This window comes from Cuculus canorus, chromosome 3 (assembly GCF_017976375.1).
Source record: "Cuculus canorus isolate bCucCan1 chromosome 3, bCucCan1.pri, whole genome shotgun sequence".
In the NCBI taxonomy this organism is placed as follows: Eukaryota; Metazoa; Chordata; class Aves; order Cuculiformes; family Cuculidae; genus Cuculus; species Cuculus canorus.
Genome location: NC_071403.1, coordinates 20,091,634 through 20,105,537, shown reverse-complemented (window position 1 = coordinate 20,105,537; position 13,904 = coordinate 20,091,634). Strand labels below are relative to the sequence as shown.

The window sequence follows — 13,904 nt, the reverse complement described above, 5'->3', positions numbered from 1 at the left end:
AATTTGGGTGTTTACCCTGGCATTCCCACAGTCCTTTCTCTCACCTCTCACCAGCCATTAAGATTAAGTGTAAAAAAGCAATGTGAGCAGTGAGCTAGCAGAACTTTAGCTTTATTGTTGGATCAGTGGGACACTAAATGGAGACAGGTATGTAAAAATAGAATCATAGAATTACCAGGTTGGAAAAGACCTGTTGGATCATTGAGTTCAACCATTCCTATCTGCCAATAAACCATGTCCCTGCGCACCTCATCTACCCGTCTTTTAAACTCCAGGGATGGTGAATCAACCCCCTCCCTGGGCAGCCTCTGCCAGTGCCCAGTGACCCTTTCTGTGGAAAGTTTTTTCCTGATGTCCAGTCTGAACCTCCCCTGGCGGAGCTTGAGGCCATTGCCCCTTGTCCTGTCCCCTGTCACTTGGGAGAAGAGGCCAGAACCCTCCTCTCCACAGCCTCCTTTCAGGCAGTTGTAGAGAGCAATAAGGTCTCCCCTCAGCCTCCTCTTCTCCAGGCTAAACAGCTCCAGTTCCCTCAGCTTCTCCTCATAACACTTGTTCTCCAGCCCCTTCACCAGCTTCATTGCTCTTCTCCGGAGACTCCAGAGCCTCAACATCCTTTTAGTAGCGAGGGGCAGAACTGCACACAGGATTCGAGGTGCGGTCTCCACCAGTGCTGAGCACAGTACAGTAAATAAATAATTAACGATTCAAGACCTCATGATTATTGCCCGCAGGCTCGGACACGTGTGTCCTTAAGGGATTAAACCCTGTGCATGTCACACCCCCCGGTGCGGAGCCGCCGGTGACTCAGCGCCCCGGGCCCCCCCCCGGCGGAGCCTTGCCGCGGCTCTGCCCCCTCTCTCCCTCCCTCCCTCTCTCCCGGCAGGATCATCCCACCCCGCCGGGCGGTCACCTCAGCAGGAGGAGCCGCCGCCTCTTCGCCTCCGTTCCCGCAGCCACCCGACAAGCAGCGTCTCCTCGCCATGCAAGCAGGGAAAGCAGCCGGGAGCCGGGATGCCGGCCGCTCGGTGCAGGTGACCATGAAGAGGGGCTACGAGGTGCTCCGCGACCCCCACCTCAACAAGGTATGGGCACCCCGGCTGCCGGGGGGCGGCGATAATGCAGCCCGCACCGCCCCCCCTTCCCCCAGCGGCTCCGAGCGGGGCTGCGGGCGGCGCTTCCCCTGGCCCGGCAGCCCCGGCACCCCCCGGCACCTCCCGGCAGCTCCGGCAGCCCCCGGCAGCGCCCCCCGCGCCGCCCGCGGGGCAGGGGAAGGGGCAGCCCCGAGAGGATGCTGCTCAAAGTTACTGCCGCTGTGATGCTGATTCCCGCGGCCGCCCCTGTGTGTGCTTTCCCGGCACCTTCCTTCTTTCCCAGCCCTCTTTCCCACGGGTGTCACAGTTTATTACCTAAGGGCAAGCCTGGCAGGTTGGGTGTTGGAGCTGTTGGAACGGGTCCAGAGGAGGCTACAGGGATGATCGGAGGGCTGAAGCACCTTCCCCACGAGGACAGGCTGAGAGAGTTGGACTTGTTCAGCCTGGAGAAGAGAAGGCTCAGAGGAGATCTCATAGCGACCTTCCAGGATCTGAAGGGGCTACAGGAAAGCTGGAGAGGGGCTATTCACAAAGGCTTGTGGGGATAGGAGTAGGGACAATGGGTATGAACTGGAGAGAGGCAGATTTAGACTGGACATAAGAAGGAATTTCTTCACTATGGGAGTGGTGAGGCACTGGCACAGGTTGCCCAGGGAAGCTGTGGATGCCTCATCCCTGGAAGTGTTCAAGGCCAGGTTGGATGGGGGTTTGGGCAGCCTGATCTTGTGCGAGGTGTCCCTGCCCATGGCAGGAGGGGTTGGAACTGTATGATCTTTAAGGCCCCTTCCAGCCCAAACTATTCTATGGTTCTGTGATTCCTTGAAAAGCAACAAAGCTGGTGAAGGGGCTGAAGAACAAGACTTACGAGGAGCTGCTGAGGGAACTGGGGTTGTTTAACCTGGAGAAGAGGAGGCTGAGGGGAGGGAGACCTTATTGCTCTCTACAACTACCTGAAAGGAGGTTGTGGAGAGGAGGGAGCTGGCCTCTTCTGCCAAGTGACAGGGGACAGGACAAGGGGGAACAGCCTCAAGCTGCACCAGGGGTTCAGACTGGATATCAGGAAAAAAAATTTTGCAGAAGGGATCACTGGGCACTGGTGGAGGCTGCCAGGGACGTGGTTGAGCCTTCATCCCTGGAGGTATTTAAAAGACAGGTAGATGAGGTGCTCAGGGACATGGTTTATTGGCAGATAGGAACGGTTGGACTCAATGATCTAAGACGTCTTTTTCAACCTGGTGATTATATGATTCTATGATTTGGCATTTTATCACCATTACTCTACTTGCAACTGTATAATTCAATTCTAGCTTGCCCCCTGCTCCAGTCAGCTTTTGAGAGATGCCATGGTACAGCAAAACCTTTTTATTGCATCTCTAATTTGCTTAAGGGTGGTAATTCAGCGTGATAAAATGCTTTAAACTAAATTAATCTATTAAAAAAAAAAAAGCTGTGTAAGTAAGTGTTTGCACTGATAAAGATGCAAAGTTCAGGAAGTAAAATACTTAACTCGTGCGACAGGCCCCGTGTTTGCTGCCAAAGTGAAAAATGGGTGAAGTCAAAGGTAGGTGATAAACCACACCTAGTACATGAAACCTTAGTTAAGTTCTCAGCCCCAAACTTGTTCTTGCATATTGCTTTTAATGGTTAGCCCCAGTGCTCTGACTTGTACACCTGCATTAGAATGTGTATGCAGTCATTTCACTTACTGCTGAGTTGTATGAATTAACAAAAACTGTGTCTCTGGTTTTACTGGATAGATTGGCTCATCAGTAAAAGCTCCATATATTAGGTAGATGAATAGTGCCTTTATTAGTCTAGGTGCTTGTCTACAAAGTTTCCTGTCTTATGTGTCTGTGTGCATGTAGGCCTGAGAAGGTCTCCTGAGGTCAGGTGAAAGGAAAACCAGCCAAATTGTAGAACTCCCAAGAAGAAACCAACGAGAGCCTGTTTCGCTTGGGATTGCTTTTAAGCAGCTGCAGTATTCATGGAAAAAAAATCTGATTCAGAATAACCAGGAAAGCCAACCAAATTAAAAATAGGATTTCTTCTAAAACGTGTTGTATAAAGAGTACTCAGAGGCAAACCAGTCACATTGCTACTTTTTCCCCACAAACATCATATGTCTTGCCTCTGAACAGCATACTTGGAGGTGAGATACTAAAGAAGGGTCTTGCCTGATTTCCTGGCTTAGGCTTCTCTCTCTCCTTCCCCCTTAGCCATGGTACAGCACTTGTGCTGTACAGCAGAGAAGCAGGAAAAAGTAGTTGTTCATTATGAACCACACCTACCCAGCTAATGCAGAATTTGGTGTTAGAAAAGGTCAGCTGAAGTCTCTGGTCTATTTGCCTGTGAGGAGAGTCTGCTCTTGGTCTGGTGAAGAACGGGTAAGCCAGTTTTCTGACTGACACAGGCAGTTTTTGGTGGGTGTGGATGTGTTACACCCTACTAAGTATGCATATACACCTATACACATACACGCACACACACTCCCTAATCTATGTATATTTTGTTGTCAAATGTATATATTTGGCAATAATATAAATTGAGGACTGCCAACAGAGTTTGATAGCTTGTGGCCGGGCTGCGTGCACAGGAGCTGGTACTCCCAATTCACTTTCCATTGCCAAGACTGTGAATCAAGCATCGGGTTGCAGATAATTCAATTTGAAGTAGATACAATATCTCCTTTAATGATTCTAAAGTACAGGGATTGTTTGCAGTTCTGCAGAAGTGCCAGAACTTTCTACTGTCCCTTGGAACCTGTCTGAAAGCTGCAGTTTCTTGGTATCAGCACTTTCTTTTGGACACAGTGCCTGTTTTAATAGATTTGCATTTACTTGGCAAAAATAGACTGTAAGTACTGAGTAGTGGTATCTAGCACTGACTCATAGAAAAGTAAGACAAATGTTTTCAGGATCTCTTAAGCCAAGACAAAGCGGAGCTGTCAAGCAGGTAAATCTGAAGTGTGCTTTTTTTACACTTGATGGCTGCTGAGAGGTGAGAGGGAATGCCAGGGTAAACACCCAAATTTCTCCTTTTCCGCTTAGCCTCTGCTTCTACCTGGATGGCAAAATTTCCAGAACATACTAAGCATTGATGTATGTTGGAGCTCTAGGCAATGTTGTTCTTCAGCCTTTCATGGTTTACTTCGTAAGCAATTCACAAATGTGTACAAACTGCACTGAGGAAAAGCTTAATAAAACTGTTTGTGTATTTTGTTAGTCATCCTGTGTCCCATCTTCCGTGTGCCCCCTCACCCTGGTGCTTTTTACCTACACATGAAGCCACTGCTGCTTTTACAAGGCCACTGAATGGTTTGTCCCATCTTAGCAGTGATGCAGCATGAAAAATTATGAGGAACAGCAAATTGTAACTCACTGAGTTTAATCACTTGTGGCACATGTCCGGGTCTGTGGATAATAATCATGATTCAGTTTATTGTCTGAGAATTTAGGTCCATAGTGTTTAAAAGTGCATTTAGAACCTTTTTGGTAATTGTCTTTCCCCCTCCCTCAGGCACATTGTAAGTAACAGTTACAAGGAAAACAAACAGTTCTTTTCACTGAAACAGAGTGTATTAGAAACCTTTGGCTGGGAGTGGTATGCTCTTTAAACTAATGAATTAGAAAAGTGTGAAAGTAATTTGCTCTACTTCTACTATGAATCTCCTTTATGCTTTATTCAATATACTTTAATTCTTTTTAGCTTTTAATATTGTTTAAACAAATTGTAGTTTCCCACACATTGCTTAGTTTCAGAATCTCGATGTGAAGGTATGCAAACACACATTTCAATACCAAACTTTGCCAATAGCTTGTATTAGTTGCCAAGTGTAAACATTTCTTTGAATGAGAAACTTTGCCATTGGATGAATATTTTGCTTCCAGGCTGCTTTCATTTTCTTGCAGACTAATTCAGCAAGGAGGAAATAAGTGATTCTAAAATCTAAGGGCTCCAAGGCTCTCTTCCCTCCCTAGCTGCTTAATTTTAACTCCTGTCCCCAGTTTACTGCCATCATCACTGCTATGTGTAGTATGCTTGTAAACTTTTGGCTCCTCTTTTTTCTTTCACTTCATTCAAGTTGCATTAAAGCACTGGAGGATTTCAGAACAGACTGCCTTTTAGGGCTGCTGAACATGCAAGAGTTCACAATCTTGATCCTACCTGCAACAGCATTGCTGTTTTATCCTTGCCACCTGTATGTGATCCATCCTGTATGTGATCCATCCTGTATGTGATCCATCCTGTATGTGATGCCCTTACATCTTAGTGGGTTCTCAACTAAGCGAGCAGCGATGTTGTTGGCTCTAAATCCACTGATTCACTACAGGATTTTCTATGAAGCACCTGTGCCTGAACAGACCAAAGGTTCATTTATCCCAATGTGTTCTTTCTGACAGTGGCCAAGCTGGATCCCTCAGGAGGAGTAAAACTGCAAAGGATGCCTCTAGTGAAGGCATATCTTTCTCAGAATAATCACTTCCAGGCTGAGGGAATGAGCAGTTTATTAGGGGAGTTATTTATATATGAACACTTGCCTTTCCTATCAGATTATACAAACTATGTATACTAGTTTCCTCAAAAACAATTGTAAACTTTTTTTTTTTTTTTAAAAATTCAAATGAAATCATTATCTGAGCTAAAGAGAAGCCTGGACTTCCCATTTTGCGCTTACGTTTCAGACCATGGGACAAGAATGCGTGGGAAATACAGACTTATTTTGTTCTGTGTACATCTAGCTAATTCACTAAAATCAATTTTGATTTTAAGACAGCATAAGCATGTGACTGATGTGGGTGACATATAAAAAAGTCTTATGACTTTTACATTTGTTGGTGACCCTGTAATAGGCCTCAGACCTCAATAAAAAATCAGAAGCATTTCAGTGAGATTTTCTCTGTCTGATGGGTAGAAGAGAATAAATGTTAAAGAAGCTCCTCTAAATAAATCTACTCCTTTATCAAATACCAAGCAGTAGAAGTCTTTTTTCCTTCCACTGATTATGTTCATATTTTCATATCTTAAACCTGTATGCATTTTGGCTGGGTCTTCTGCAGTGGGCAGCGCTCACTGAGTGTTGCTTTTGCTTTAGCTACAGATAAGAGATTCTTGGAAACAAACTGATGACACTGGGGATGGAGGAGGAAAACACTCCTTAAAATTACATACTAGAAGTATCTATATTAATTTGTAAAAAGATTTTCTGGAGGTTAGTTGATATCGTAAGGGATGGTGTAATGTTTGACAGTAGTAGATACGATAGTGTCTTTTAGATTTGAAGATGGTCAGTTCCATGTGATGGCAAAGGTATAATTTGAGGAATTTTTGGGGGGTACAGTTGCTGTGACTGTCTTCTACTTCCTTTTTTTCCTCTAAACTTCTTGCCCTTTACAACTTTGTAGTTTTTAACAGTAATATTTCCCAGTTCTTATCTCTATCACATCACCTAGCAGAACAGTTCTTGATAGGGGTAAGTACATGTTATTTTCCTGGTCTTTGACAAGAGCAAATGGTATAATGATTATGCTAGCAGAAAAAGCTAGATTAATCTGGTCTTTGTCTGAAACCTTTTAGAGTGAATTTGTCTCTATTTTGCCTGTGTGTTTCGTGAACATTGCATTTTTTATCTACTACTGGGGTCTTCAAAGCAGGCATTGCCATTCAGTGGAATGGCACTTTAAAACAGGTTCATACCAGAGCTGCTTGCTCTTTAACAATAGGGACCATAAGTTGTAGACTGGCAGAACTGCAGATACATCATATGCTTGGGTTTCAGGCAAGAGTGTGATCTCAGTGGTGGCTCACCGATGAAAAACACAAGGCTGGATGAAGAGGTTATGACATTTCCAGTGTATTCTTCCTTCTTGAAGTCACCCTTCTTGGGATGTGAGAGAGGAGGTGGAATGCAGGATGGTATCTGTATGAGTGCTTTTATTTACAGAAAGGGCTTTAAAAATAAAACTGGTGATGTTTTGCAGGTTTGTCCTGCATACTATTAATAAGGAAAAAGTCTTGGGAAAAGCAGAAAGTATTTCAATCAGATAATTTTACCATCATCTTGTATTCTATGTATACAACCTGCAGTGTTCATTCTTTCCTGGTATTTTGTTCCTGACCTAGTAGGTAAGTTGCTGTGGTTGGTGTTACATTCTTTTCTTCCTTTTGGCCTCCAGTTCTGTGCTTTCAGTTTCCAGTGAAAAAGAGTGCTGAGACAGTGAGTTGGGAACAATTCTGTGACTTGAATTAAAAGCAAATAAAATGAAGGAGAACTTACATAGGAAGCTATATAGAGTTGTTAACAACTGAATACTGGTATATGTTGTCACAAAAAGCTGAAACCCAAAATTGTTTTGCTTTAAAGTTGTTTCAGGCATTAGAAACATTTTTCAGTTTTGTGATTTTCTAGTGAACTTCAGTAACTGAACGCAAACAAAGCTGACCTTTTTTTATTTAGACTGAGGAATCGTATACCCACCTTTTATAAATGCTACCTGACTAGAAACATTAATCCTGGCACAGAGCACATTGAAAATAAGATTTGTGTATTTATATGGGTTAAAGAATGGGTTAAATGTGTTTTTCTGCACTAGGTTTTCTAGACATGCTAAATGGCACAAATTTTATTTTGTTTTAATTTATTTTATTTATGGATGCTGACAATGAGCACGATAAGAGTTCATTGTCTAAGTGAAATAATCAGCAGAGGATATTTGTGCTTTCTGCAGAAAGCATATCTCAAGTTCTTACTGTGCATTTCTCACATCATGTATCCAAATCTGCTGAATCAGATCTCTTGCTCCGAGTTCTTTCTGAAAAAGGAAGAAGTTCTGACTGGCACAAGCAGGCACAAGCTTCTCTCCCCCAGCCCTGCTCTCCTGTCTGAGGAGAGGAGGAAGTGAAATGTGTGTGACAGCGAGTTTCTTCTTAACCCATGACTCCCAAGTTAAAATGTGCCGTCTTTGCTTTGGCATTCCTTTCCCTTTCCCTCCTTGCCTCTTCAGGGAAGTCCTATATTCAGTGTGTGACTCTTGTGGCTGCTGTAGCCCATGCCTGCAGGGGCTGATGCAGCATTTCACACCGAAGATCTCATTGCTCCACGCTCTAATGGCTGTGGTCCGCTGCTGTTGTGCTAAATACATTATTGATGGAGATCCAAAATGGATAATCGATATCCTTCAGTGAGGATTTTGCAGTTTATATTAGAGAATCTTACAGTGGAACAACTGTTTCAAATAAGTGTGAAAAGCAGAATTTGCTGGAGGATGCAATTCTGAGATTTCAACTACAGTAAGAAGTAGTTTGTGGTCCCTGCAGATCTGAAGAGCTCTTGTAAGGTGTCCTTTGTGCTCCTCTGGCTGCAGCAAATATCTGGTGGTTGCCTGATGGCTCTGTGGCCCGTTGTGGCTGGAAGAGTAGCATGGAAAGGGGGCAAAAGAACAGAAATAAGAAAGTGGGTTTATGTGCCTGGGTAATGAGATGCAGAGGGTATTCTGTTTGCTCCTCTGTTGCTAAAACAAAGAAAGAAGAAATTTTCTTCCATGGCTCTTAATAGGAGTGAGACATTTAACCTGTATTGAAACCTGTAGTGATTTGGTTTGTTTTTTTATCTTAATTGTAATGTTGGACAGGATGGAATGCTTTAAAAAAAAATATGACTAGAGTGATGCTATTCCCTGTGCACAGGCATAGTGTCAGGAAGGACCTGCAATCTGTTAAGTGCCAGCTGGTGGATAATGAATTGAATTTACATTCATCTTCAGGGATTCATCATTTTCATTCAGCACTGAGTTAATCCTGTCCTGTTGAGACAAGTACCTGTTGACTTCTGACCCAAAGAAGTGTGCACATGCCAATCAACATGGCTTTACTGCATGGAATTGAATCTGAAGTATTGCGTATATTTCTGTTTGTGTAGTTGCTGTGATATCACAGTCGCACTGAGATGTTTCAGGCATCAATTAATTAGATCATAAATGGGTATAAATAAAGGAACCCTTGGATTTCATGAATAGTGCAGTGTTTGACCATGCTGATATGCACACATGATCTTCTGTTACAAAGATCATGATTTATGAACTTATTTAAAAAAGATTTCTCCAGTGATGTTACTGAGGCCATCGTTGGAGGAAGGCTCAGTTTTACAGTTCTGAGCACGAGGGATCATCTGTCTTCAGCAGGAGGTTTTGTGAGAGCCAAAGCTATCGTATAACTAGGAAAGGTGCCAGTTTTGGGAGTATATCCTGTGGCTATCCACAGAGTTAGCTTCTGTAGAAGTGGGCGCAGAGGCTATGACTCCATGAACTTATACCACATGCTGTAACATCTGGCACTGTGTGTGTGGGTGAGGTGCCACGTTGACAGCGCTCTGGTTGATGCTTCTAGGCCTTTTCATCTTTGAATTTTTCTCACTCTCTCCTTCGCCATGATTTAAAACTATAGTAGTTTGACACTAATAAGCTTTGTTTAAGCATTGTTTGAATGTCCTTCTCTTTCATGGAAGGACTTCCTCTTTACTTTGTGCCAGGACAGTGCTGGCCAGGCTTATAACTGGGTAGAGTTTTACAGTAACTATCTCCATTGTCTGCTTTAAAACAATGTTAAGGAGCTAAATCTGGTATAGGAAAAAGCAATAAAATGTTGTATGACTGCCAATTTGTAATACATGGTCACAAATTCTTGTACAAGTCAGAGCTGCAGACATTGAAACAACAGGATGTGTCTGCAAAGCAGGGATAGATGAGACTTGGAGTAAGATTCCTAATGAACAGGTAGAAGTAGGAAGATATGCATTAACTTTGGTGAAGGCTTTGGTGCTTCCAGTACACTATCTGACATAGGATTTAAGATCTTTATTTAAAATTGTTGAACATTTCCAATCAGCAGATCTAAGGAAGAGGATGAATTCAGCTTGACACTATGACAGTGTATATTATTATTCATTGAGAAGGATACCCTGCATAGTCAGCAACACCATTTCCTCGGAGGGCTTGCAGACATGAGGATTTACCTTATTAAATTGGTATATTAAGATATGATGTTTATTGTGGTTGTCCTGTTCTCAGTAATTATGAATTGACTTGTTGTTCTGAAATTGTGAAATTCCAAACTCTCTATGGAACCTCAAGCAAGGTAGGAGAAATCATCTAATGGTTACTTTAAGATTGTGTCAAAATACAGTTGAATCATCTTCGTTAATTTCCATCCTGTGTAGCCCTCATGGACTGAACTTTTATTTCAGTCACTCTTTTCTTTGTCTTTCTCTTTCCCACCCTCAATTCCATTTTTATAAATAGCACTATGCCTTTAATTGAGAAGTAAAGGGTTCCTGTGTTAAACATATTGGAAGTCCATGAATTTATGTTTTAGAAATATTCTGGTTCTTTTTTTTTCCAGAGCCAATAGCAGAATAATGATACACTTTCAGAGAGGTACGAAAATTGCTGTGTAGTTATGACATGTTGGGTTATCATTTTGACTAACTGTGATAATTTCATGATACCTAACAAGATAGTAGGAATTTTAAGACTGCCTCAAAGAATTGTCAGGATTATGCACATTGCCAATACCTCCAGGAGCCAGGACTGCTGTGACACACACCCATGTGGAATCCAGGTTGAACCACAAATAAGTTCATGGCTTTTATGAAGATTCTAAATTTGTGTAGAGTGATATTAGAGAAGGACTAAGGGCCTAATTCTGATGCTCATTTTAGTAGTGTAAGCTGAGAGTAAATTAATGGTAAAGGGATGCAAGAGGGGAAGCTGCAAAACAGGCATGAAGTTAGCACTGGTGCATTACCTTTAAAAAATCCAATCCCTTGTCACTTGGAGGATTAGGACATCTTTAACCTCCACAGACTTCTAAAGCCTGATTCCCATTAGCCCATTTAGAAGGAAATTTTGAAATATTTGTTCAGTTTGCAAGTTAAATGTTTTTGGCTAGTGTGAGCTTTCTGAGACTACCGTCTAATTTTGTCTCAAATTATTAACATTGTGTTGTCTCATTTTTTGATGGAGTAATTAAAATTACTTCAAATGCTCCAAATCTTTGAGTGATTTCAGAGAAAAAAATGCTGTGGAGAAAGCTAAATATGTCTCTGTTAAAAAAACCCTCCAAATTAAATTCACTTTATGCCCATTCCTTGGCATTTTTTTTTTAGCAGTTAATTAGAAAAACCTGAATTGCTTGCATAAGAAAACAAGTTTTAGTCTTATCAAAACTTAAGCTTTGATAATATAATTTATTGCATAATTCAGGAAGTGAAAACTCAGACTTGGAAGGAGGTCACAGGGCACCCTGGAGGCAGTTCTTGCAGGCAGTGTGTACTTTCTGTTGAAATCAGTGTCTGTAGTTTACTTGGATACTGTTAGTGCCTATTCCTGTTTGAAACACAACACTGTGCGGGACTTGAGGTTGTTTACAAGCTAGAGGAAGCAGAGGAGGTGCAGGGTAAGCAGTTTATGAATACATAAAGAATACGTAACAGAGAACTGAAAAGAAAAAAAGCATTGTCATTCTCTTGTACTTTGAATACATGTGGCTTTCATGTGGAGGTGGAGAAATATGTCAGGATTTACTCATCTAGTATAAGAGTTCAGAAAGCAAGTTGATCACTGTTTTGCTCTTAAAATATAAATGAGGCACAGAACAGCAATGTATTTTATCATTGCATGTCTATGCTTAGGTTTTTACTTACTTTATTGTTCAAATAGAAACTATTACTTCATTTTGGCTTAGAAAAACTTTTTTTTCTCTAATTTTTAGTATTAAAACTAAAGTCACTGTTCTGCCTCTTTTTTTTTTCTTTTCATGTATTCATAAAGTAAATATCCCTACTGGTGGTTTGAAAAATTACGAACAGCTTTGCTTCAATGCAACATATTTTAAATGAACCCAGTCTTCAGTCCTGAGTTTGTATGTTAGATCGATCTGTCTTATTAATAGATTGTGTGTTATCTTTGGAATTGCGTAGGTGCTATGAAGTATTAAATTATTTTGGCATCCAGTTCAGATGGATATCACAGTTTAGCTTTCTTCCTCTTGTGCCCTGTGAGTGATACTCCTCTAAGTTTGCTTTTGGCATGGAGCTTGGAGATTACAGAATAACTGCTTTTCAAAAGAAGAATAGTTATGAAATACATCATTCTCTTTACTACAAAGGCAAAAATAATTCTGCCTTTCACTTATCTCTTAAAAAAATATCTTTGCTTTAAATCTGTCATGGAGATGAGTGGTCGCTATGAAGTATGTTCTAACATTTTCAGAAATAGTCTCTAGCTGGCTTATCCGGTCTTTTCCTTCAGGTATCTGACTTTAGAAGGCAGATTTGTGTGTGGAGGTGTATTTACAAAAGAGGCAGTAAAGCCTCTTTACCTAAATAGTACAAAGATCAGTAGTTACAGATGGTAGTCAGAGTATGAGAACACTGTATTGCTAAAATAAAATGAATACCTGAGTCTGTGAAGTGCTGAACATTGGTTTGATTTGGCTTGAAACTCTTAAAGTCCTGTATGATAGGGTTTCTTTTTTGGCAGGGGGTTGTCAGGAACACTGCACCTGAAATAGAGAAAGCCTCTTTGTATTAGTTGGTAGGTCGATGCCTTTTTGAAGGTATCAATGGTGCTCCTGCATCATTGTTTCTTACATGCATGCTTCTCCACTCTGTCTTTGCTTAAGATCTGAAGAGAACAGTGTGTTGTTGATAAAGTCAGGTTAAAAATTAGATGTGTTAAATTGCGATACATCACCAGCTGGTGGCTTATTAAGTGCGTGGTTCTATAGCTCTTATAAAGGACATTCCTTTACTTATTTAAAGTAGAAGAGTAATCTACTAGCTAAAAAAAAAAACCCATTAATATTCTTTCAAGTACAGAATATTGAACCTTAACGCTGACTTGCTCAGCGGTTTTAGTCCATGATGAATACATGGAACAAAATCCTTGTTGGATTTCAAGATACTGACTGTTGAAAGGTAAATTTATCTGCTGCTATTTATAGGCAAACAAATTATTAAAGAAATATATTTCAAACTCTTGGTTGTGTGCTGCAGCAGTAGCTGAAATAATTCTTTAAGGCTTTTGGGTTTATGTAGCTTTGATGTTGCTGAGGCGTAAGCCAATGTTAAAAGTCTATCACATCCTAGGAGTCAGTGCTGAGGGAGAATGAAGAGTCTTCTCCCAGGGAACTGTGATTCAAGCTCTTGGATCTTCTGCAGGAGTGAGATCTTGCAGCAGTTTGTTCCCCCTTGTCCCTGGGCTTTTCAGTCCTCAGACCATATGTTTTGGGTGACTGCTTGATGTCTTCATTCCCAAGCTTTCTCTGTAATTCTTGCTCTTGTCTGGAGCCCAAGCAGGACAGTTGTCCTTGATTCCATCTTGGGAAGTTTCAAGTCATTTCTGTCACAGAAGTGTTTTGAAGCTCAGTCATGCTCCCATTCCACCTTCTTCTCACTAGAGTTCTTGTTTTTCAGACTGCTGAGCTTAGATGTCTTTTTACAGAATTCATCTAAAGCTTTCAGGTCTGGTGAAGGAGAGCTGTTTCCCCACTATTGCTCAAAGCTTTTCCTCTACACAGAATGTTAACTGAAGTTCTTAGAAAAAACTTACTAGACTTTGTGTGTAACAAGCATCTAATTTTCAAGTCGGTGAACTCTGGTCTCTTATTTCTATGCTTGACTTATGTGTAACAACAAGTGAGGTAATACAACTTTTAACAGATTTCTAGACATGAAGACATTTGCTGTTAAGGCGTACAAATCTTATAGAAAGCATAAAAACAGAGTGATTTATCTTTTTTTTGTTGTTGCATTTTGTT

General features: G+C 41.4%; 1 protein-coding gene across 2 annotated transcripts in view; it reads left to right on the top strand.

Annotated features, from left to right (window-relative positions):
• The first annotated feature begins 862 nt into the window (after positions 1-862).
• The window catches only part of ME1 (malic enzyme 1), a 164,199-nt gene continuing 151,157 nt past the window's right edge, over positions 863-13,904 (top strand). Inside the window, exon 1 of one of the 2 annotated variants that reach the window (XM_054062910.1) lies at positions 863-1,082. In XM_054062910.1, the coding sequence (XP_053918885.1) occupies positions 981-1,082 (102 nt within the window). In that variant the 5' untranslated portion in view covers positions 863-980. Of the gene's footprint in view, positions 1,083-11,438; positions 11,541-13,904 lie in introns of those variants that run through there. The other variant, XM_054062911.1, reaches the window with a different exon arrangement.